Below are 24,741 nucleotides of genomic sequence, written 5' to 3'. Positions count from 1 at the left end.
CACTGCTCCACTCACGTGGAAGTCCTGGTGCAGAGGCAAGGCAAGCCTCCTGCCATTCTGGACAGCCACTGCACAAAGAGTCTTCTTGTCATGGCCAAACAGAACTTATCATTTACTGGTGTGCATCTTACATAAATGATTGTACTGCTCGTTCCATAGTTTTTATTTCGTGCAGAATTAGCTGTTGCCATGATTAAAAGCAGTTACAGTGTTAGTCATTCCAGCCATTTGTCTAATTTAGTGTTGTATATCTTTTTTCTCGCAGCCTCTAAACTATATTAATACAGTTTTGTGTGGTTATTCTCAAGGTTTCTTTTTGTAACTAAAAATAAAATTACATTTACTATTTTGATTTTTAGAATCAAATTTTCACATCTATGCTAAAATTTTTAGAGAAAATACAAACCAAAGTTGTATAGGTTAATTACCGTCTATAGCAACTGTAATAATAGTCTTATTCAGACCAGACCAGACGTGTTTCACTTTATTGTAAGCATCGTCAGTCATCAGGATTTTTGTTGTATATTCCATTATTCTTCATTTCCTAAAGTATGTGTACAATATTTGTGTTTGCACACAGCACTTTCACTGCAATACGCAAAATGATGAGAGGATAGTGCACAGAATTGTAAATGTGTTAAGTGCAGTGGAATAAACAACAAAAAGTTTGACCACTGAAGACAATAAAGCAAAATGCGTCTGGTCTGGTCTGGTCTGGTCTGAATAAGACTCTTATTACAGTTGCTAAAGATGGCAATTAACCTATATGTGCAACTGTGAAAAAAGAGGCCAAAAAAGCAAAGAAATACAAACCATTTATTGTGCATGGTGACAGACTTTTTTCTGTTGTAGTGCTCTTGCATAGTGATGTTCTGCTGTTGCAGTGATGTGGTGGTTCAGCCGTACAACTCGCTGTTGACACTGAAAAGACTGACTCAGAATGCAGACTGTGTTGTTGTGTTGGACAACACAGCTCTTAACCGCATTGCTACTGACAGATTGCATATACAGAATCCCTCATTTGCACAGATTAACACACTTGTTTCAACCATCATGTCTGTTTCTACTACAACACTCAGGTCAGTATCTTATATTGCAGATCAGATTATGCGTGAAAGAACAGAATGTCTCTGTATGGCACAGTAATTGTGTTGATATCAATGATGTTTTGTTAATATTACATTGGTACATATTGCACATTAACATAAGTCAATTAAACTTCAAGAGAGTTTTGCTCTTAAGACTTTTCAAAATAAGTTTGTTGTGTTTTTAAATCAAACAGGTAAAGTTGAGCATTTTGTTATTTTTATGTTCTTTTCCTCGACCATTGATAGTGAAACCAATGTTGAAGAATGTATCTATGGAGTATGCACGTTCATTTACAAAAATTAAGAAATGGGCACTGTGGGCACCAATTAAAATGTATTTATACTTTTGAAGATGGTCCATCTGAAGAGTGTCCCAAACCTGCAACCAATGATCAAAACACTGAGAAAGTGCACACTATAGTACTGGACATTCAGTGATTAAATTTGCATTAAATAGCTGATGCCAACAGCATACCAGAAGAGTACAAGTACACTACATTCCATGTGAAGAGTCAACTGTAGGATAATATTGTATGAATACCATATTTGCCAAATACTGGCCAAATTCAAGTTTTGGAGGTGGGGGTGGCAATAATTCAGTTGTTTTAAAAATAATATAACGGTATTTGTCCACTGATATGTTGCCTTAGTTAAGACGCGAATCCAGCACTTCAAACCAATCACTTGGAGGCTTTAAACCAATGGTCCTGGAGCAAAAATTGCGAATCTAGTCACACCAGCTAGAAAAGTTATGGCTACTGTTTTCTGAGTTGCAAAAGATATTCTTTTTATTGATTATTTTGCAAATAGACTATCAGTAACAGGCAAATAATATGGAAGTTTCCTCAACCAACTGGGTGGAAAAAGTATGAGAAAAGCCACAGATTACAAAAAAATATGATCTTATTTTACCATGTGGACAATATACTTGCCACCTGCCGAAGGAGCAGCTTTATCACTGGCAAAACTGAATTATTGAAATGCTTCTCCTCTTCACCAGACTCAACACTCTCCAACTGGCATCTATTCCTAGTCTTAAAGAAATTTGTGGCTGGAAAACAATTTGAGCCCAATGAAGGGGGAATGATAGTCCTATATAGGTATTTTGCAGGCCTTAAATAATTACTCTTAAGTGTGTGATTTAGTCAAAGAAAAAACTGCTGGACACAGTGCAGTGACCCAACACACGAGTATCGTGTATATTTCACTTAATATACATTGTGTCAGTGCCAGGCCAAGAATTCTTTTTCTGCTCCTCAAAAATTTATTGGTTTTTGAATAACGCTTCAAAATTATGGGCTAGTAATTTAATTTATGGTCACACTGCAGTAAAGTAAGCAAAATGGCTGATTAGTTTACTTGTTTATAAGTAAAGATGATATTGGTAACACACAGACTTGTTAGAATGTTTTGTAAAAGTAGGTGTAACTACGTTGTTAGGAAGAAAGAGAAAGTCATGGAGAGGAGAAAGCGTTGGAACAATATCTTTAGATAAAAATATGAAGAGGAACATAATAATAATAATAATAATAATAATAATAATAATAATAATAATAATAATAATAATATTATTATTATTTTTTATTTTTTTGCGTAGGCAATGATGATGATGACAAAACAGGGAATTTAACCCAGACCCCCTGCATGGCAGTCAGCCACAGTGACCACTCAGCTACGGAGGAATAAAGATGTTAAAAAACATGTTTTAGTCTACTATGTGTGACGTATGGCGGGTCAAAGGCTGAGCAACACTACTTTTATTTTAAGAAAAACAAAGACAAATAATAAGAACTTCAACAAATTTTACATCATTTCCCAATGTGCCTAGTCACAAAATGTCCACAAATGCTTCACACCTAATAGCGGCCAAAACATGTTTTTCAACATCTTTATTCCTCTGTAGCTGAGTGGTCACTGTGGCTGACTGCCATGCAGGGGTTCTGGGTTAAATTCCCAGTTTTGTCGTGTTCATCATCATCAACAACAACATAAAAGTTGCCAAAGTGACATCAAATAAAAAAACTTGCACGAAGGTGGCCGAACAGCCCATGTTGGGGTCTCCTGGCCAGTAATGCCATTTGATCACTTCATCTCTGAGCTGGTTTGCCACAAAAATGAAACAAACTTTTCCTGCTCAAACAAAATTAGCCTTTTTCTGTGGTGCAAAGAAAAATCGAATTCGAGATGACCGTTTTGAGATACAGCCTTTCAAAAATCAGACAAAAATAGGTGAAGGAATTTTTTGAATTGATTTTAATCTTTGATAGCTCAGTAATTATTTGAGTAATCAAGGTGCCACTTTCACGGTCTTATGACGTGCTGGCTGGTTGCAAATGAGGAAAGAAAAACAGCATAGACAGCCAGTCTATCTTACTGAACAAGTAGTCGAAACATGACCCAAATTTGTCAAAGTAAGATTTATGGGCTACTTTGACAGCAAATTGTGATAAATCTGCTGTACACGGGGTACATGTCCAACAACTAGACCGTTGTACCAAAAACGTTGAGCAGAGTTACAGAGTTCCAGCATGGGAGTCCCTGTAGATCAGCAGCAACAGTAAAGCTAACTTTGTGATTTATTCATATCCATTGTGATATGGAAAAAGTGGTTTTCACATAAGCATGGCTAGTGAGTATGCCAGAGTACTTATCAAGCTGTAATTTGGCGTGCTTTTACGTAAGAGCTATATGTAGATCTTGGAAAATGTTTTGTCAAAATCGGAGACAATCAAGTGGGAACCTTGTTTCGGGCCACTTGACACGGAAGGACCTGGAAGCAACCTAATTCACTTGAAGAAAGGAATATGAAGGAATCCAAGATAATGGATAGAGTAGTTTGTGTGAATTGTTATGTTTGATTGTTGGAACTGTTCTCTTCAGTTGAAAAAGTCTTGAATAGAACCTAGAAATTGTGTTGCATAATAAGTTGTTAATAGTGCTTGTGTTTACCTGTGTCCATTTTTATGTTTGTAACCTGAAGACAACGATGCAGATCCAGGTAGCTAAACATTTTTCACAAATAGCACTCTTTTGTTCACGTATTGTTTTGGTAAGTACTTTTCTGCTAGCGGTACAAATGAATAAAGAGGAAAGGCTGCCACTACCTATAGCAGTTTGATGAACCCTGCTGCTATGGTGACACCGGTTCGGATTACTCAGACCAACATGAGTGAGAGAAGAGAGGTGGTATGACAACAGGAGGGGCCGGGGTTAGTGATGTGTGTGGGAAGCTACTGGGGACATAAGAATGGGATGCAGCTGGCTCTCAGTGATGGTAGCAAAATGAGGCTGAAAAGCTGATGTTGGAAAAAAGAGGGATGGTTTGGAAGAACATGGACAGTGGAAGTAAAAGCTTTGGATAAGGGAGGAGTGGTGGTAAGGTACTTCAGAGATGTGCTCAAGTGGCAAATTACCATACATATTTGTTTCTGAACTTAAGAAGTGTCAGACTTTCCCTTAGTCTACTGCCAGTCAAATATATAACGCTAAGGACCAACATCTAACTTGTGTGTGATTTTCAGGTGCTACTTTTCAACATCCTACTCATTTAAGAATACTACTGGTTGGTTCCTTTTGGTACATCATACACACAGTATTGAAACAGTTTAACATTCACAGAACACAGGTCATTCACTTGTGACAAGCAAATAGTCAACTTGATGAGAAGCCACAGCAGGATGTGAAAGAATAAACTGATTTCCTCTAGTTGATCTAATAATCACACACAACTTCTGACTCAAGACAATAATTACAACACTGTTTTATATTTGGGAGTGACTGAAATCTACAATCATGTCAACATCTATGAAAGTAGGGGAGAGCTTAAAAATAAATGTTGGTGGATTGCCATGTATCTGTTGGTCCTTAAGCCTAATATAGGCTTACGTACCTTCACAGCAGTTGTTTTCTCTGACAGCAAGATTTCTTCTAACTGAGGCCAACAGCTGCTGTGACTTAGTATGTATTGATGTCAGATAGTTTAGAGCCTGAAAATATTGAAAATTATGCTGTACATAAGTTCATAAATTCCAGCAACTCTTAAATTGAGCCCCCTGCGAGTTCGGGGGTAAGAATAGGCCCGCGGTATTCCTGCCTGTCGTAAGAGGCGACTAAAAGGAGTCTCAAACGTTTCGGCCTTCTGTGATGGTCCCCTCTTGTGTTTGACCTCCTTTTTTCTTCCAAATTTCCGTCGTCAGTGCGTGCCATTTGGGGAAGGACACCTTACGTGGTGTTTTTGTATTGGTCCATCATGCTCCACCATCTTGCATGTTACCTATTGTCGTGTGGGGGGGGACTACGCCCAACATCTTCTGGGTGGTCTCCTTCTCGCCTTGTGCGCACTCTTCTTCTTAGCGCCTACGACAACTGTGGACCCTTTAAACACCTAAAATCCAGCACGGTAGCCAGTCCGTTGTGGTGGGGTTGTCATGTACCCTCTTGGTGGTAGCCCCCTGACCACACAGGGATCGCACTACAGATGCCAGAGCTGTTTCCTCCCCATGCATGCCAAGGAGTATGTGCCCATCTTGTCTGGGGCACGGGGACTCCGGGCAACGGGATATCGGCCAGGTACCCGTTGCTTTGGCTGGGTGGCGCCCTTGGGGAGAGCCCTCGTTCGGAGTAGGTGGCATCTGGGCGGATGTGGCGCAATGAAGCGCAATAAATCACACCAAGCTGGTGGTCGCACGGCCACCAGCGTCTCTAAGCGAGGTAGAGTCGACTTCGATGCTGCGCAATATGACCGTCAGACGTTCCCCTCGTTGGCTGCGCCATGGGAGGGACGCCGATCTAGTGCCAAGCGGGAGCCTTATGTACCGCAATACCTTGTCTGCAGCAGGACTGATGGTGACTCCTTTCTTCCGACGAAGCCTATGTTTTTTATGGAACACCTGGAGGATAAGTTTGGGGAAGTGGCAGGGTTGTCAAAAATGAGGAATGGGTCCATCCTCCTCAAGACGTCCTCCCCAGCCCAGTCACGAGCGTTGCTCTTGTGTGATAAGCTGGGTGACGTCCCTGTTACCATCACTCCCCACAGTAGCTTAAATATGGTCCAGGAGATTATTTACCATCGGGACCTCTTGTTACAATCCGATGACGAGCTGAGAGCCGACTTGGAACGGCGTGGTGTGCATTTTGTCCGTCGTGTCCATCGAGGACCCAAGACGAACAGGGTGGCCACCGGTGCCTTTATCTTGGCCTTCAAGGGTGATGTCTTGCCCGAGAAGGTCAAGGTAATGGTTTACCGTTGCGACGTGAAGCCATACGTCCCTCCCCCGATGCGGTGCTTCCAGTGCTGGAAGTTTGGGCATATGTCCTCCCGTTGCCCATCCAGCGCTACATGTCGAGATTGCGGACGCCCCTCTCATCCTGATTCTCCATGTGCGCCCCCGCCTGTATGTGTCAACTGTGGGGAGCACCACTCTCCATGCTCGCCGGATTGCCCCGTTCTTCATAAGGAGCGGAAGATCATGGAATTTAAGACCCTGGACCGGCTTACTTATCGAGAGGCTAAACAGAAATATGAAAGGTTGTATCCTGCTTCCCTTCGAACATCTTATGCTGCAGCCACGTTATCGTCGCCCGCGCGAGCGACGGTTGTCGCTTCATCTGTGCCGCCTTCAGTGGGCCCTCGGGGCCATGTATCTCTGTCTGCCCCCCTCGTGCCTGGGGGCAAGCCTTCCTCTATTGCCCCCTTAGCAGTTGGGGGCAAACCCTCTTCTGTCGCTCCCCCCAAGCTTACTTCAGGAGTGACATCTGCTCCACAACCGGGAGGCTCGATTCCTCCCCCTCCTTCTCCGGTGGCGTTGCCTCCGCCGGTTCCTCTCTCGCGGAAGGGGTCCCTCGGGGCTCTCCCTTCCTCCGTTTCTTCTCCTTCCCAGCCAGATGTCAGCCAGTGGCTGAAGGTTCCGCCACCTGCTGATCGTAGGGCTTCTGCGTCGTCGTCAGCCTCCGACGCTCCTTCAGAGAAGCTCTCCCAGCCCTCTCACCCTAAGGGCAGACGCGAGAAGAAGGAACGGAATGTGTCCAAGAAGAAGGACGTTCCGGCGGCTTCAGCACCGCCTGCTGTACATAGTCCTGGCTCCGGGGATGAGGTGGAGATCCTCGCCTCTGCCGCGGATCTCGCCCTCACGGAACCCTTGGGGGCCTCTCCTATGGACTCAGCTGACTTTCCCCCAGTGGCGGCGGTTGGCTCTGAAGCGCTGTCTGCCTCTTAGTCGCATTCACGCCCTCCCAATCCCTTCCTGCTTCCATTCTCCAATGGAATTGCGGCGGTTATTTCCGCCACCTGCCAGAGCTCCGGATGCTTCTGAGTGATTCCCCTGTTCTCTGCATTGCTCTGCAGGAAACTTGGTTTCCTGCACTGCGGACCCCCGCCCTTCGCGGTTATCGGGGATACTATAAGAACCGTGCTGCCTGTCAACGAGCGTCAGGTGGGGTTTGCCTCTTTGTTCACCACTCTGTCTGTAGCTCGCCAGTACCCCTTCAGACGCCTTTAGAGGCAGTTGCTGCCAGGGTTGAGCTCTCGCCGGCTATTACTGTTTGCTCTGTTTACATTCCTCCGGATGGGGAGCTCCCCCGCCATGTCTTGGCTGTGCTGCTGGCTCAACTCCCGCCACCATTGCTGCTTCTGGGCGATTTCAATGCCCACAACCCTCTATGGGGTGGGACTGCCTCTGATGACCGCGGTCGGGCCGTGGAGCATGTGTTGGCTCAGCTCGACCTTAGCCTCTTGAACACCGGTGCTCCCACGCATTTCAGTGTTGCCCATGGCTCGTTCTCGGCCATCGATCTCTCTCTTTGCAGCCCCGGACTTGTCCCATCCCTTCACTGGAGGGTGCACCCTGACCTGTGCGGTAGTGACCATTTTCCCATCTATTTGTCACTACCCCAGAGTCGTTCTTCTGGGCGCCTGCCCCGCTGGGCTCTCCACAGGGCAGACTGGCCGGCTTTTACTTCTGCTGCTGCCTTTGCGTCTCCCCCACAGGGTGACATTGACGAGGTGGTCCGTGTTTTAACCACATCCATAATTTCAGCGGCCGAGGCTGCCATCCCCCGATCTTCTGGCCTCCCTCGGAGGAAGGCTGTACCCTGGTGGTCGCCGGAGATTGCTGAGGCTATTCGCGACCGTCGGCGGGCTCTCCAGCGGCATCGGCGGCACCCGTCTCTCGAGACCCTCATCGCCTTTAAGAGGCTCCGTGCCCTGGCCCGTCGTCTTATTGCACGGCGTAAGCAGGAGTGCTGGGAGAGGTATGTCATCCTTGGGCTCCCATGTCTCCCCCTCACTCGTGTGCTCCCGGATCCGGCGGATTTATGGATACCAGACCCCTATGGGTGTCCCTGGGCTCTCCTTGGACGGCGCTGTCTGCACGGACGCTGCCGCCATTGCTGAACGGCTTGCCGCGCACTTTGCTCAGAGCTCTGCGACTGCCTCCTATCCCCCCGCCTTTCGCTCTCTAAAGGAGCGAGCCGAGCGGACGCCGTTCTCATTCCACACGCGTCGTTCTGAAACATACAATGCTCCTTTCAGCGAGAGGGAATTCCTTGCTGCCCTCGCCGATTGCCCTGATACGGCACCAGGCCCAGACTGCATCCACGCGCAGATGCTGAAGCATCTCTCCAGGGACTGCCAGAGACACCTTCTCGCGATATTTAATCGCATTTGGAGCGAAGGCGTGTTCCCGTCGCAATGGCGAGAGGGTGTTATTGTCCCCATCTTGAAGCCTGGTGCGGACCCACTGGCGGTGGACAGCTATCGTCCCATTACCCTCACCAACGTTTTGTGCAAATTGCTCGAACGTATGGTGGGGCGGCGTTTGTGTTGGGTCCTTGAGTCATGCGGTCTCCTCGCTCCATCCCAGGGTGGCTTCCGTCGGGGCCGGTCTGCAGTGGACAATTTGGTGCGGCTGGAATCTGCTGTCCGTACGGCTTTCGCCCGACGTCAGCATCTCGTTGCTGTATTTTTCGATCTGCGGAAGGCGTATGACACCACATGGAGGCATCACATCCTCGCCACGTTGCATGGGTGGGGTCTTCGTGGTCGGCTCCCGGCTTTTCTTCAAAACTTTTTATTGCGCCGCTCTTTCCGGGTGCAAGTCGGTGCCACCTCTAGTTCCTCTTATATACAGGAAAATGGGGTCCCGCAGGGCTCGGTGTTGAGCGTCTCCTTATTTTTAGTGGCCATTAATGGTCTGGCAGCAGCAGTGGGGTCGTCGGTGTCTCCTTCTTTGTATGCCGACGACTTCTGCATCTCATTTAGCTCCACGACTACGGGAGTCGCCGAACGCAGGCTGCAAGTCGCCGTTCGCAAGGCAGCATCATGGGCTCTGACTCATGGCTTTCAGTTCTCTGCTGCCAAGACTCGAGTAATGCACTTCTGCAGGCGTCGGACGGTCCACCCTCATCCTGCACTTTACCTCGACGGCCACCTGCTTGAAGTGGTGGACACTTGCCGCTTCTTGGGACTCGTGTTTGATGCCCGGCTCACATGGGTTCCTCATGTTACTCAGCTGAAGCAAAAATGCTGGCGGCACCTCAACGCCCTCCGCTGCCTTAGCCACACGTCTTGGGGTGCAGATCGCTGCACGCTGCTGCGGTTGTACCGAGCCCTTGTGCAGTCCCGGCTTGATTATGGGAGGCTGGCCTATGGGTCTGCGTCCCCCTCAGTGTTGAAGTTGTTAGACCCCATACACCACTGTGGGGTTAGGCTTGCCACTGGCGCTTTTCGCACCAGCCCCGTGGATAGTCTACTGGTGGAGGCCGGGGTTCCCCCGCTGCGGATTCGCCGCCATCGTCTGCTCGTCGACTATGCTGTCCACGTTCATTGCTCGCCAGATCATCCCAATCGTCGCCTGCTTTTCCCTGCTATGGTCCTCCATCTGCCCGAACGGCGACCTAGGTCTGGGCTTTCCGTCGCTGTCCGCGTTCAGTCCCTGCTGTCAGAATTGGGTTCATTCCCTCTTCCGCCTCCCTTCCGGGTCCGTGCACCTACGCCTCCCTGGTGTTTGTCCCGGCCGTCCGTCCGTCTGGACTTGGCACAGGGACCCAAGGACTCGGTTCCGCCCGTGGCCCTCCGTCGCCGTTTTCTTGCTCTCCTCGCCTCATTTTCGGACTGTGAGCCTGTCTACACTGATGGTTCCCTGGTTGATGGTCGCACTGCCTACTCTTTTGCTCATGCTGCTCATGTTGAGCAGCGCTCCTTGCCGGCTGGCTGCAGTATTTTTACTGCAGAGCTGGTGGCCATATTGCGCGCTCTTGACCATATGCGTTTCTGCTCAGGTAGGTCCGTCGTGATCTGCAGTGACTCCCTGAGCAGCCTTCAGGCCATCGACCGCTGCTATCCCTCCTCTCCTCTGGTGTCCTCCATTCAGGAGACTGTTTCCGCCATTGCCCGTTCTGGTCATTCGGTGGTCCTGGTTTGGACGCCCGGTCATGTTGGCATCCCAGGGAACGAACGTGTAGACAGGCTGGCCAAAGGGGCGATAGACGCCCCGGCTTTGGAGGTCGGCCTTACGGCTCGCGACCAGCAGATGGTGTTGCGCCGTAAGCTGATTGGGATGTGGGCTGCTGAGTGGCGTGGCATGACAGCCCCGAATAAACTGCGGGCTGTCAAGGGGACGACCGATGTGTGGCGTTCCTCCCTGCGGGCTTCTCGCAGGGACTCGGTAGTCCTGTGTAGGCTGCGCATCGGCCATACATACCTGACGCACGGCCATCTGTTGCGTCAGGAGGATCCCCCCTTGTGTCGGTGTGGGTCCCGGCTGACGGTCGGCCACATTTTGCTGGCGTGTCCTCGACTGCGCACACTCCAGCAATCTTTTAATCTCCCGGGCACTTTGGCTTTGGTTTTATCCGACGATGCCTCCATGGCTGACAATGTTTTACATTTTATCCGTAGTAGTCGTTTTTATGGTTCGATTTAGGGAGGTCCTGCGCCTTTCCCTTTCTGTGTCTTTTGTCCTTGTGTCTGTTGCTGTTCTGGTTTGCCGTCAGATGGTTGACTCTTTCCTCTTTTTTTTTCTCATGGTCAGTCAACCAGTCTCCGGCCATCCTCCTTTCTCCTGTTTCTGTCTGTCTGGTGTTCCTCTGTCCTGTTCTGGTCTGTAGTGTTTGTTGCTGCATTTGTGTTCTTTTAGCGCCTGGGGGGACGTCTCCTCCCTCTTTGGTTTTTATCTGCTCCATAGATTTTCGGCTCGCCTGATTTTGGAATGGGGGACTGATGACCTTCGCTGTTTAGTCCCCCTTAAACATCCCAACAACCACCACCATCTTAAATTGAACACTAAAGACAAAACTAAAAGCAACCTGCATAATAAAATAAATGAAAGCCCAACTTAAGTCATGTTAATTAGTGGTAACACCAAATGGAATCAGAGATGAGTGCTAAGTAATCACAAGTTTTGGTTCACCACACTGCTGAGGACAAAATTGGTTTTAGAATATGATTTGGTGAGTGTAAAGGATAGTACTAATAATTTTATTATATAACTTTGCATTGTTCAGTATACATAATAGGTTTGTGAATGAAGAATTTAAAACTGCTGCATCTTTTTTGTTCAGGTATCCATCCTACATGAACAACGATCTTATTGGCCTCATAGCTCCGTTAATTCCAACACCACGTCTTCATTTTCTGATGACAGGCTATACACCACTTACAACAGACCAAGAGGTAACTATAAAACAATATCTTGGATTTGTAATATTAAGAAACACACACACACACACACACACACACACACACACACACACACTCTTTTTGCATGTACACCTAAGTACAAGTGGCACTCCATTATTTCTTTCTTCCAACTTTTTATTACATTTTTCTCAGGAAAACTGTGTAAAATGGATAGGAATATATTCATATACTTTAATTCAACTCATAACATATTAGGTGTGAGATTGCAGAGATCTCTTCTTTGCCCAACTTCCTGCCATGTGATTGATGGGCAGCCAAGTCCCCTTTTTACAATGTGGAGTTGATGTTGATTCATAGTTATAAATACTTACTCTTCTAAAGGAAATATAAAATGCAGGCTAGTCAAATTTCTGACTAGCCTGCATGTTATTGGCAGTATTTTAGTGAACTAGCACAAAAATATACATAACAGTTGTTCACTGCAACAGTTGTCATTCTATTTTGTTACATTCAAGAAATAAAAAGGAATTTACATTGGGATCATATCAAACCCAGTGGTGGTACGACCAGTAAGACATCATCTGTGGCAAGAAACCCTGAAAATAGGTTCAAAAATAAGCAGGATGTAATATTTTCTATGTTGGAGGTGTTTCATATATCAGCTGTTCACCATAACAGTCATCATTCTATTTTCATAAATGTTTCAGTCAAGATACAAACAAACAGTTTAAATTGGGGTTATACAGACACAAATGGTATTCACAAGAAGAGGTCCCCAGGAGTGGGATCAAACTATTGAAACCATGTACATCATGGTGCAGGTGAAGGTCCCAGTTAGACACCCTGAAGCCATTTTACTGTGGTAGGCCCCACTCCCATTTGTGAGTAATCGATGAAGAAAAATGTTTCAAAATTTGATGTGCTGCTCTACAACTTAAAAAAAAAAGAAGCTTTAAGTAGACTGGTTGCGAAGCGTAATGGTCATAGTACAAGTCTCGTGTGCAAGAGGTCATGAGTTTGAATCTCCTGAAAAGTTCTTTGAAATTTTTAAATCTTTATTGAAATGACTTTGATCATTATTTTTATTCAATTAATTGATTTAAATACATTTTTAAATTTCTATTTGTTTGTCAATTTGTTTTAATCACTATACTAACATTTTCAGGTGCTATCATTTTTTCTTCCTATAATTCCTTTGCCACAAACTCTTTGTACATGTGATTTCCATGTACTAGCATCAGTTTAATTTCTTCAGTTTCATCATCTCTTTTGTTTAAAATTTAATCTTTCTTATTTTGTCCATAGTGCAATATGAGTCTGTGTTTTGAATGTTTATATGACAGTTACCAACCAAAGAAATGAAAATCTTGTAGCAAAAATTTCATTTATTGCACCATCGCACAGTCAATATAAAGAGACTATTTCATATTTTGTTTTTAACCAACAGATTAACATTTTTCAAATGTTTAAATATTATGATAAATAAAATTAATTAAGTTCACAAGCACAAAGATTCAAACTGGAAAAAGAAATATAGGAAGAAAAAAAGAGAGCAACTGAAAACGTTAATACAGTGACAAAAATGGATCAGTCATTTCAGTATTGATGAGATTTAAACCTACAACCTTTTGCATAAGCAGTTGGTACTATAGCCATGATGCTACCTGACTGGTCTGTGTAATTTTTCCTTTTTAAAGTTGTAGAGGATTATGTTAAATTCCGAAATTTCATTTTGTCAATTACTTGCAAACGAGGACCCACCAGGGTGTGATACCTGGGACCTTAAACTACCGTATCGCATAGATGATTTCTAAAAGTCAGCCTGTCCCACTTCCCCTAAAACCATGAATAAATTTTAATGTGTTTTTAACATAAAAATGAACAAAGCATCATTGATACATTTGAATAAATAAATCATAATTGTGAAAATAATAGTTTTGAAATCAAGGGAGGTACATATTTTCAGTGTGCTTATGGGTCATATTGACCTCAGTGGTACTAGGAGGGTTAAACCAGTATACTAAGCCAATGTTTCAGCAAAAGTTTAGTTTATTTGCAGGATTAAAAATTTTAGGGAACATGGTACTTCAGAATCTTAAACATTAATTTGTTCTAGAAAAAGGGGGGGGGGGGGGGGTCAACGAAACTAACTGCACCATAGAAATCAGTAGAAGAATTTAGAAAACATAGCCAGTAAAGTGGTGTCCAAAAATAATTTGCAAATTTATTTATTCCATGAAAGATATCGAAACAGGTACAAATACCCCACTTTGTTACATTTGAAACTGCTGATGTAAACCTGAAGACTCACATGATATTAGTTGTGGACACACACCTATCATGATGTCAGACTGCTGGAACTGTGTAATTCTGAAACACCAACAAGCACTTGTACGATCTGTGTATTCGGCAGTAATCCATCTGTAAAAAAGTTTGAAATTCAGGAAATTTAAATACACGAGTAACCAAGTTTTTCCACAACTGACATAGAATAAATACTGTTATTTGGTTATAGAAAATGTCACTGCAGCTCTTTAGAAATATTCAGTTTTGGATGGTGCAGGCACCAAGGTTAACAACACAAGACGCTCGGCAAAGGATTCGAGAAAATAACAAGTCAGCGATCAGCACGGCATGTAACAACAACATGCATTGTAGCCAAAGTGTTGATTCTGTGTGTTATAATTTGAATCATCAATAATTTGAATGTAATGACTCTGAAATAACCTTGGAGTTTCGGAGTTAACAAATGCTATCGTGCAAATTCTCTTCAGAGTTCTAATGAGTTTTTTCATTGAATATATACTTACTCATTGTGCACGAATTGATTATATGAACTTAGTATTTCAGGCAGTTTCTAGAATTTGTGGCATTCAAGAAATAAATACCGTTAAACTTCATTTATACATTTTTCTGACTTTTACGTTTTTTTGTGCCCCGGCGAAATATCCACAGTGTGCACAAGTTATGATGCAGTGCTTCAGAGTGGGTTGCTGGGAAGTGGATTGGTAAGGACAACATTAGACTATAACAAAATTTGATAGTGTAATAAGGAAATTTGTCAAAGTTAGGCATTGGTCAAATTTTCTTTGATCAAATCCAGCACCTAGCCTTAGATTTGATCAAAGGAAGCATTCATCTTATGTTTACTGCATGGAGAAAGCAACCGCTTGGAGCACTAGCATTGCTGCAGCTGTCTGTTACACAGTGTTATCAGTATGACTTCCAAATTGACATGGTGCGTCGCATATATAACGAAATTGATAGAAATATTTGAGACAGGTGAAGCACTGTGTAGCTTAAGACATCCATAATACAAAAACAGAATAAAAAGTGAGAGCTATAAAAAAAAAAGTTGAAGATGCTATTAGCCATGAAGTATGGCCAGGATATACCCCCAAGAATATAAAGGAGAAAATTTATAGCTTCTGAAGAAATAAAAATTTTTCATGACTGCAGTACGTATTAAATTTATTTGCCTTCACATATTCCTCCTTCAGTGCTTCAAATGTTTCTGGTATTATTTTCGTCAATGTGCACTGCAGCATTAGAAAGCCATACCAATACTGCAAACCAGAGTAGCTAGAAATGACAGTATTACGATAAGTCTGTCTTTTGTGGATGTAGTATTTGTGAGGAATGTGTTCAGATTCATAATATGAGGAGCCCTTTTCTTGAGCACATATTGAAATGTACTCTTGTCCATTCCCAAAGGGATTTTAATGCGACTTTGTGTCCTTGACTTGCAGCTATCGTAGCAAATTTTGTTTTATGTTTCACATCTCGCCGTAAAGTTCACGGCTCCACCCAAGCGTGTTTCCTTTTCTTCTGCTTCTCTTGCAAATGCAATTGCAGTGCGCGTGACTGCAGACCAGGTATAATTTTACTTACAACATCGGTGGCGTAGTGTGTTGATGTTGGCAACAACCATTCGTTGCTGGGAAGTAAATAATTAAATCTGTTCTTGCTCTGTGGTTGACAGATTCTTGTATGTACCCTTGTCCGCTCAGTAAATTAGTTATACTCGTAAAATGAACATTTCATAACAAAACATTTGCATTATATGAAGATGAAGATGGTGTTGCCAACATCAGCTCACTACACTGCTGTTGCCATAAGTAAAATTGAACTGCAGAGAATAGTATTAAGTCATTGTCGGCCATTATGAAGGAACTTTGGTGAAATATTTGATAACAGTGTAATACCCAGTGGTGGCCGCTGAGGCATTCCATTGGTGGTGCCAAAAGAGCTTTGTTGGTAGCATCGAACGTATTGCGGAATTTATATCAAACAAAAATATAGAGAAACGGAAATAAACACTTTTTAAAATAGTGTCCTTCTTATGATAGCAAGTGTTTGTATGTGTGTGTGTGTGTGTGAGAGAGAGAGAGAGAGAGAGAGAGAGAGAGAGAGAGAGAGGGAGGTTGCTTTAGCTATCTTTTTCGCATGGCTGCATGAGATATAAAAAATAACACTAACTCCAAACACTCTCTCTCGCATACACAAATACACACATCAACAGCTCAATTCTTCACTCTTAACAGGGTATGTTCTGTCACTTTAACATGGCAGTTGTTAGCAGGGGGTGTTTTGATGTATACTTGTTTAAGGTACCAGTGGATATTGGGCCTGAACTACCACATAACGACACCACCCACCTCAGCTAACAATTGCGCTCTAGCTGTTACCAAATGATTTGTGTGTTCCGCTTTGCTTTGAGTTGTGCTTGCTGGTTGTTTCCTTTTCTTATACTGAAATGAGTGCAGAGAGCAATTTTGCTTTGTCACAGGGTTAGAGTATGATTCTCTCAACATCAGATGGAATCTGTGATCTATATGTACATTATTACATTGGTTCTGCCTACCCAGGAGCACAGAACACAGATGTAGGCTGCCAGCCTTGCGAGAGGGAGGTGCAGCTTGTCCCCCCACTCTGCTCTTCTCCCCTCGACAGCCAGAACTCCTCGTTAGTTTATGTTCATGCCGAGTACCAGAAAAGTGTCCACTACAACATGAGTGCCTGTACGAGAAATAATAGAGCCTGTATAAATTATTCAAACTTATAATCTAGATTTTGCGAAGCAAATTTAATCAAACTACCAAAATTTAAAACTAAAAGCATTGTACTCGCCAACAGCAGAAACTTCAATGAACTGAAAACGTAATTTTATTTCAGAAAGGATGGCATCGCACACTTGCAAAGCATCTCTTCTTTTTATGCCCATCAAGAATCCGTGGATTCTTGGCAAGCATCATTTCATCATTTTTGAAACTAATCTTGTTAAGGGTGGAGCCAATGGCATCTCTGATGTTTTGCATTACCGCTTCAGTATTCTGATGTCTTACGTTGCTGTGGTCAGTTCAGTTACCTTCTTCTGAACCTGATTAAAAAATACATCTGCATGATGCATTATGTTATAGAAAAATTATAGGCAGAAAAGACTTCATTATCTTGCAGTCTTTTTTTGTATGAACCAGATTTTTCAATAGTAGGAGATAGTTTTATACTCTCACTTGATTCAGTGCCTTCATAACAGTAATACAATTTTTCTCTGTTTCTTAAAACATCTTTTACTACTCGCGAATGGTAATTCTATCTTGTCACACAAATGGGACAAGATTTTTTGTATAATGCCATGCAAAACTTTTGATCTCTGTGGCGAGTTATAAAAGAAAATAATTATCTGAAAAGCATGCATAAAAGACACGAGCTTTGTGATTAACAGAGGCTGCCGTAGACATAAAGTTGAACTGATGCACATAACAATGGATGTAGTTTGCATTTGGTTATTTATCTTCGATTTCTGAACCCCATTTGACTAGCCACTCATAATATTTTCACCATTGTAACTCTGAGCTATTAGTTATGCTCGATCGTTGCCAATTAATGGTTCAATTTCTTTCAGAATACTCTCAGCTATAGAATAAGCATGCTGACTTTCTGGATTAACAAAGTTCCAAAATCTTTCAACAGTTGTTCCCTTAACAACATAATGCAAAACAATAACCAATTGAAATTCACAAGACACAGCTGTGCTTTCATCCGCAATTATTGCAACATAATCGTCACATTTTATTTCTTTACGAACTTCATCACGGTGTGCTTGCAATGTGCATTGCAGTAGTTCGTTCTGAACAGTCTTAGAAATGTCTTTGAACACTGATGCTTGAATGAGAGAAACTTGAAGATGTTAATGCAGTTCCGCACTGAACTGAATTACCTCACAAAAAACCACCTTATTTTGAGAGGCATCAGATTCAGCGTGGCCCCTGATAGCCAGTTCCAAAGGACCACAGAACCGAATATATGTATATTCTTTTCTACACATTTGTTGTGGCTGTCAGTTGTTTGTCTATAGTGTGAATCTGATTTCTGCTGAATGTTGGTTTTCTCTAGAAATGAAAGACTAAGCACATTATTCATGTGTCACTTTGACATTTCATGAACTTTCATTTTAGACCATATAAGCCTAATATCAGTTATTCTGGTCTTACACCAATTAATATCTCCTCCCCCCCCCCCTTACCCCCACCCCAAATAACACACAAGGAAAACAAAAAACAGTGTTGCTTTCTTCACAGCCACAAATCCATTTCTTCTTTTGGTAAATTTCTGGATTGAACTTAGGGCATCGAATTTTTGTTTGCTGCTAGAGATTCAAATTTGGGAGTGGCCTACCTAGTGTTTTTTATCTGCGAGTCCTGTCACTAAATGGCATTTATAATAGCTCATTTACTTTGTTCATGTTTGCTATTTTCACAGTCAACTGAATTTCCCCTTACAGATAACACTGTACAGTGCAGGCAGCTATATATGGTCAATTACCTGGCCTTGCAATAACTACAATGTGTTTGTACAGAACTATAATACACAAATGTAACGAGTATAAACAGAAATACTACACCTTTGTTTGGAAAAGAAATGCTCAACCGGTGGTGAATTTTTTTTCTCTGTAGCAGTAGCCCAGCTGTTGTGAAATACACCAATATTGAAATAATGGCTCTTAGTTTCAAAATCTAAGGGCATAATTATATTCAAATTACATATAGCTATTTATAATGATATTTAAGTGCATCATTTCTGTATTTGAATTTATTAAGCATTAATTAGCATTTAGGAATGCATTAGCATTAACTAGCATAAAGATTGTAAAACTGGATTACAAGAAATCTGTGTCCCGATGTATTCTAACATGCTCGCTAGATGGCAGATTGTGCTTTTACAGGTCCTACACTTTACTGCTCTCTGGCGGAAAGAGCGTGAAGCTTCGAGCCATACTAGCTGTGGCACTACCTCCCATTATAAGAAGTGTGCAGAAACAAACAGCTGAGCCTTTCACACGGCCCTTATGAGGGAAGATGGTGCCAATGTGCAGTTGGCTCCAAGCTTCAGAAAACTACTGCAAGAGCGTGCGCGGTAAAACATTCCTCTTCAAATCAGAAAATACATACTCCAAAACAATGTTTTATGCGCAGTTCGCATAAATTTCTCTTTTATACAAGTGGTGCCATGGCACAGTGGCACTACCTCAGAAGTCGCCCCTGGTAATAACCGGGGTTTACATTTTTCTTTATACCTTTGTTAAGTATGGTACCTAGTAAGCCTATGTAACGTTTGGAGAATGTAACTTTTTATTTACTGGATTTTTCAATTGTCTTTACCAATTAATTTGATAGTATGGTGCTATTTTTCATATATACGTTTTTCATACTTATGCCCCTCCCGCCCCGCCCCCCCCGCCCTCTCCCACCTGTAATCCGTTGAAAAAGTATAAATGAAGTTTTACTGTATGTTGGTGCTTGTTGTAATTGCATGGAAACTTAAATATATATGCAGTCGGTGTGACTGTATCAATATTCTGATTCTGAAAACAGGATTAAAATATAGAGCAATGACCTAGTTGTAGTCCCTTTTTCAATGCATCCTGTGGTAATATTTTAACACCGACCCTCCATGTTTGTAAGGAGTAGCTGCTGACAAAGATTTGGTGGCAGCAAGGCACACGTTATTTGAAATCGGCAGCTGCTCTGAAAGGTGTGTGTGTGTGTGTGTGTGTGTGTGTGTGTGTTTGTTTGTAAGTAATAATTTCCATTGTAAAATCATTGAAATAAAGTATCCTAGTATTTTAATAATAATGAGTCATCAATTGGTTTTAGGCAGCATCTGTTAGGAAAACTACTGTATTAGATGTTATGAGGCGTCTTCTTCAACCAAAAAACATGATGGTATCAACTGTCCATGACCGTACTTCAGCACATTGCTACATCTCTATACTGAATATCATACAGGTTGGTATTTGGCTGCTGTGGCTCCTTGTTTATTAATGTAATTTTTTACATAATGTGTCTAATTGTTTAACTTTGGGAAGTACTTTGTTCTTTTCAAAATTAACAGTGGGACTCCACATTGTCAAAGAGTTCCATGAAGGTTGATTTTGATATACGAGGGCAGTTCAATAAGTAATGCAACACGTTTTTTTTCTCGGCCAATTTTGGTTGAAAAAACCGGAAATTTCTTGTGGAATATTTTCAAACATTCCCGCTTCATCTCGTATAGTTTCATTGACTTCCGACAGGTGGCAGCGCTGTACGGAACTGTTAAAATGGCGTCTGTAATGGATGTGCGTTGCAAACAACGGGCAGTGATCGAGTTTCTTTTGGCGGAAAACCAGGGCATCTCAGATATTCATAGGCGCTTGCAGAATGTCTACGGTGATCTGGCAGTGGACAAAAGCACGGTGAGTCGTTGGGCAAAGCGTGTGTCATCATCGCCGCAAGGTCAAGCTAGACTGTCTGATCTCCCGCATGCGGGCCGGCCGTGCACAGCTGTGACTCCTGCAATGGCGGAGCGTGCGAACACACTCGTTCGAGATGATCGACGGATCACCATCAAACAACTCAGTGCTCAACTTGACATCTCTGTTGGTAGTGCTGTCACAATTGTTCACCAGTTGGGATATTCAAAGGTTTGTTCCCGCTGGGTCCCTCGTTGTCTAACCGAACACCATAAAGAGCAAAGGAGAACCATCTGTGCGGAATTGCTTGCTCGTCATGTGGCTGAGGGTGACAATTTCTTGTCAAAGATTGTTACAGGCGATGAAACATGGGTTCATCACTTCGAACCTGAAACAAAACGGCAATCAATGGAGTGGCGCCACACCCACTCCCCTACCAAGAAAAAGTTTAAAGCCATACCCTCAGCCGGTAAAGTCATGGTTACAGTCTTCTGGGACGCTGAAGGCGTAATTCTGTTCGATGTCCTTCCCCATGGTCAAAACGATCAACTCTGAAGTGTATTGTGCTACTCTTCAGAAATTGAAGAAACGACTTCAGCGTGTTCGTAGGCACAAAAATCTGAACGAACTTCTCCTTCTTCATGACAACGCAAGACCTCACACAAGTCTTCGCACCCGAGAGGAGCTCACAAAACTTCAGTGGACTGTTCTTCCTCATGCACCCTACAGCCCCAATCTCGCACCGTCGGATTTCCATATGTTTGGCCCAATGAAGGACGCAATCCGTGGGAGGCACTACGCGGATGATGAAGAAGTTATTGATGCAGTACGACGTTGGCTCCGACATCGACCAGTGGAATGGTACCGCGCAGGCATACAGGCCCTCATTTCAAGGTGCCGTAAGGCCGTAGCATTGAATGGAGATTACATTGAAAAATAGTGTTGTGTAGCTAAAAGATTGGGGAATAACCTGGTGTATTTCAATGCTGAATAAAACAACCCCTGTTTCAGAAAAAAGAATGTGTTGCATTACTTATTGAACTGCCCTCGTATTTACATGTGTTACATCCAGAGGAAAAACTGATATGTAAGGAAGAACAACAACTTACATGTAGAAAATCAGATACACACACAAAAAAAGGTACAGATAACTTTAGTTGTACCTTCAAACTTTTATTTATTTCAAAGTACACATACAGAGGCATCATTTCCTCTCATGCTGAAGTCTGACTGGGCAGAGAGGACAGGGGGACTGCATTCGCATGCAGGCGCTTTAACATGTGTTGCAGGTAACATAATTGCATTCCAAAAGAAGTTTTTTGACACAGTCAAATGACTTTAGGTGAAAAGAGATTAACTATTTAAATAAAAATCAGTTTGTAATATACAATGGAAAATCCAAGGTGCAATAATGACGATATTACGAGGAGGGGACATTGCTACTCACCATATAATTGAGATGTTGAGCCACAGACAGGCACAATGCAAAGACTGCTTAACAGTGAGCTTTTGACCAAAAGGCCTTCTTCTGAAGTACACACACACATTCATGCAAGTACAATTCACAAATACATGACCAATGTCTCTGTCTGCTGAGGCTGGGCTGCAAGCAACTGCCCATGTTGGGAGAAACAATCTGAGTGATGGGAGTAAGGAGGAGGCTTGGGCAGGGAGATGCATAGCAGTCGGGGTGGGGTACAGTAAATTACTGCTTGTGGGAGCATACTGAGATGTGGTGGGGACAGGGTAGGCCGGGGGAGGGGAGGGGGATTAAGGATGTGGCAAAGGAGAGAAATAAAGAGACTGTGGGTGCTTTTGTAGAATATAAGGCTGTGTAGGGGATAGGTGGGTGGACAGTTACAAAGGTTTAAGTCAGGGGGGTTACGGGAATGTAGGATGTATTGCAGGTAGAGTTTCCACCTGCACAATACCACGGTCTCCTTCTTACCCCATCAACCAGATTGATTGTCTATCGTGCACAGTTTCTCGCACTCCGGCCTTGCTGGCCAGAGACAATGGTTGTTATTTAGCGGTCTTTTTGCTATACCTGCCTGCGACTCAGCATTGCCACTATGTGGTAAGTAGCAATCTATTCTTTTTATAGTGTCAATTTGTAATAGACCACATTTTTAAATGGGGAATAAAAACTGTATAATTTCTTCTAGTCCAATACAAATTCCTAACTTCATACATATAGTCCTGAAAAAGTGTGACTGTGGATTTTTTATAGATGTGGAAATACTTGTAAGATATATGACAAAAGATTTGGGGCACATGAAATGGATAATAGTAAGGAGGTGAACTATTCATTCATAAATAATGGAAATGCCGTGTGGCTAGGGCCTCCCGTCGGGCAGATCATTCGCCTGGTGCAAGTCTTTAGAGTTGTCGCCACTTCGGCGACTTGCATGTCGATGGGGATGAAATGATCATGAAAGACACACAACACCCAGTCATCACAAGATCATTTATGTATTGCATGTACCCCATGTTTTTCATTTCAAATCGTACAAATATTTTGAAAGCTACTGAAAATTCATAACCACAAATTTTCAGGATTACCTGTATGGAGTGAGGAGAAATTGTTTTCTACCTCTTAGTCTGATTTAAAAAGATGGTGTATTAAAGCTTACTTTTTGTTTAAATAATTATTCTCTGCTCTGTGTGTGTGTGTGTGTGTGTGTGTGTGTGTGTGTGTGTGTGTGTGTGTGTGTGTGTGTGTGGCGCACAGAGATTTTGAACATTTTGATGAGTACAACGGAAATGTGGTAAATTTCAGGTTTATTTCAGTTTCTCTTCACCTAAGTCAACCAATATAATGCATGCATCTCGTGAAAAGGTCTTGAAGGTAAAAATTAGAGTGACTGGAGCTGACGTGGGGGATTGCCAGCAGTTATTCTTCTCATGAACCGTTTACAACTGGAATAGGAAAACAACAGTTGTACATAACCTAACATTCCCCACACACCAACAGAGAAATGAGTTAATATTGCATTTATTAAAATGTTAAAGGGTGTTAAATTTAGCACATCCAAATAAATTTTGCAGTGAATTATTGGGCAAGAGGTATTAAAGGGGTTTGGTTTTGAACATTTTGATGCTTCTTGAGATCTGGAATGTTAATGAAAGCAGAAGTGTAATCAAGATAGAAAGATTAGCTTTCAAAAGCTGTGTGTGGAATATGAGGTATGTCTCGCTAAGCGATGAAAATATTATCTACCAAAGAAATCCTGATTTATGTTGTCTGTTCTTTTCTTAAATTTTTGCAACCTAAAGGCTGGATAAGATTTTATAGAACTATTCCTTTCTTGAGTTGTGTGATCTTACACAAATATCACCCATTAACTTGATTGAATCTTAAAAGGAATCAAGGATGTAATATAATCGGGTGTATGGGGGTTAGAAAGTAGAAGAGGCACTACTGCACAGTAGACAGGTCCATAAAAGATATGATGATGTGCCAACACACCCAGTGTTGCCTCCTAACTGTGGCACTTAAGTGAGAAAAATATTGATCTCGATCAGAGTAGGTGGTGGAGATATGGAAGAGGTGTAGTGCTATGTGTAAACACATACAGAAGACATAGGTGGCAGCTATACAGGATAATTAGGGATAGGGTAGGAGTTTATTAGTAATGTTGTGAAAAATGGTATATGGGAAGGTGGAAGATAAAAGAGAAAGGGAGGAAGAAAATACAGATGAACTAAGGTGAAGTTGTGTCCCACCTTTCCATTTCTGAAATAGCTGATACTGGGCAAGGATTGGGAGTTGGACGACACAGATATTGAAGCATGCATTGAACTCTACATCTGCACTTCAGTGAGCCTCCTTACAGTGTTTGGTGGAAAGTATTTCATGCTGCATTATTATTGTGTCCTGCTGTGTTCCATTATAAATGGTGCACAGAAAGAATGACTCATTAATTCTCCGTATGAAGTCTCCCATCTCAGTTATACTATTACATGATTTCCCTTTCTTATTTCAACTCCTTCAGTTCCCCCTTTATGCTATTTCTTCTTGCAGTCACCTTCTCTGTAACCATGCTATCAAGGAGCAGGCCATGCACATTCTTAACACTGAAACGGAGTTGGCATAATCTGTTCTGAATTATGAGACATTTTTGGTAAAACAATATGGAAATGATGGATTGCTACTCACTACATAGAGATGGCACTGAGTTGTAGAAAGGCACAGTGAAAAAGAATGCTAGAAATATTCAGCTTTCGGACTAAGTCCTTTGTCAGAAGTAGAAAAACTCGCATATGTTAACACAAGCACAACT

General features: G+C 42.8%; 1 protein-coding gene across 3 annotated transcripts in view; it reads left to right on the top strand.

Annotated features, from left to right (window-relative positions):
• The window catches only part of LOC124711367 (tubulin gamma-1 chain), a 77,853-nt gene that overhangs the window by 35,083 nt on the left and 18,029 nt on the right, over positions 1-24,741 (top strand). For all 3 annotated transcript variants that reach the window (XM_047241409.1, XM_047241408.1, XM_047241410.1), the window contains 3 exons: positions 885-1,079; positions 11,646-11,757; positions 19,881-20,012. In XM_047241409.1, the coding sequence (XP_047097365.1) occupies positions 885-1,079; positions 11,646-11,757; positions 19,881-20,012 (439 nt within the window). The remainder of the gene's footprint in view (positions 1-884; positions 1,080-11,645; positions 11,758-19,880; positions 20,013-24,741) is intronic.

The sequence above is a fragment of the Schistocerca piceifrons genome, chromosome 8 (assembly GCF_021461385.2).
Source record: "Schistocerca piceifrons isolate TAMUIC-IGC-003096 chromosome 8, iqSchPice1.1, whole genome shotgun sequence".
Classification (NCBI taxonomy): Eukaryota; Metazoa; Arthropoda; class Insecta; order Orthoptera; family Acrididae; genus Schistocerca; species Schistocerca piceifrons.
This window is presented reverse-complemented; position numbering and strand designations above follow the sequence as displayed.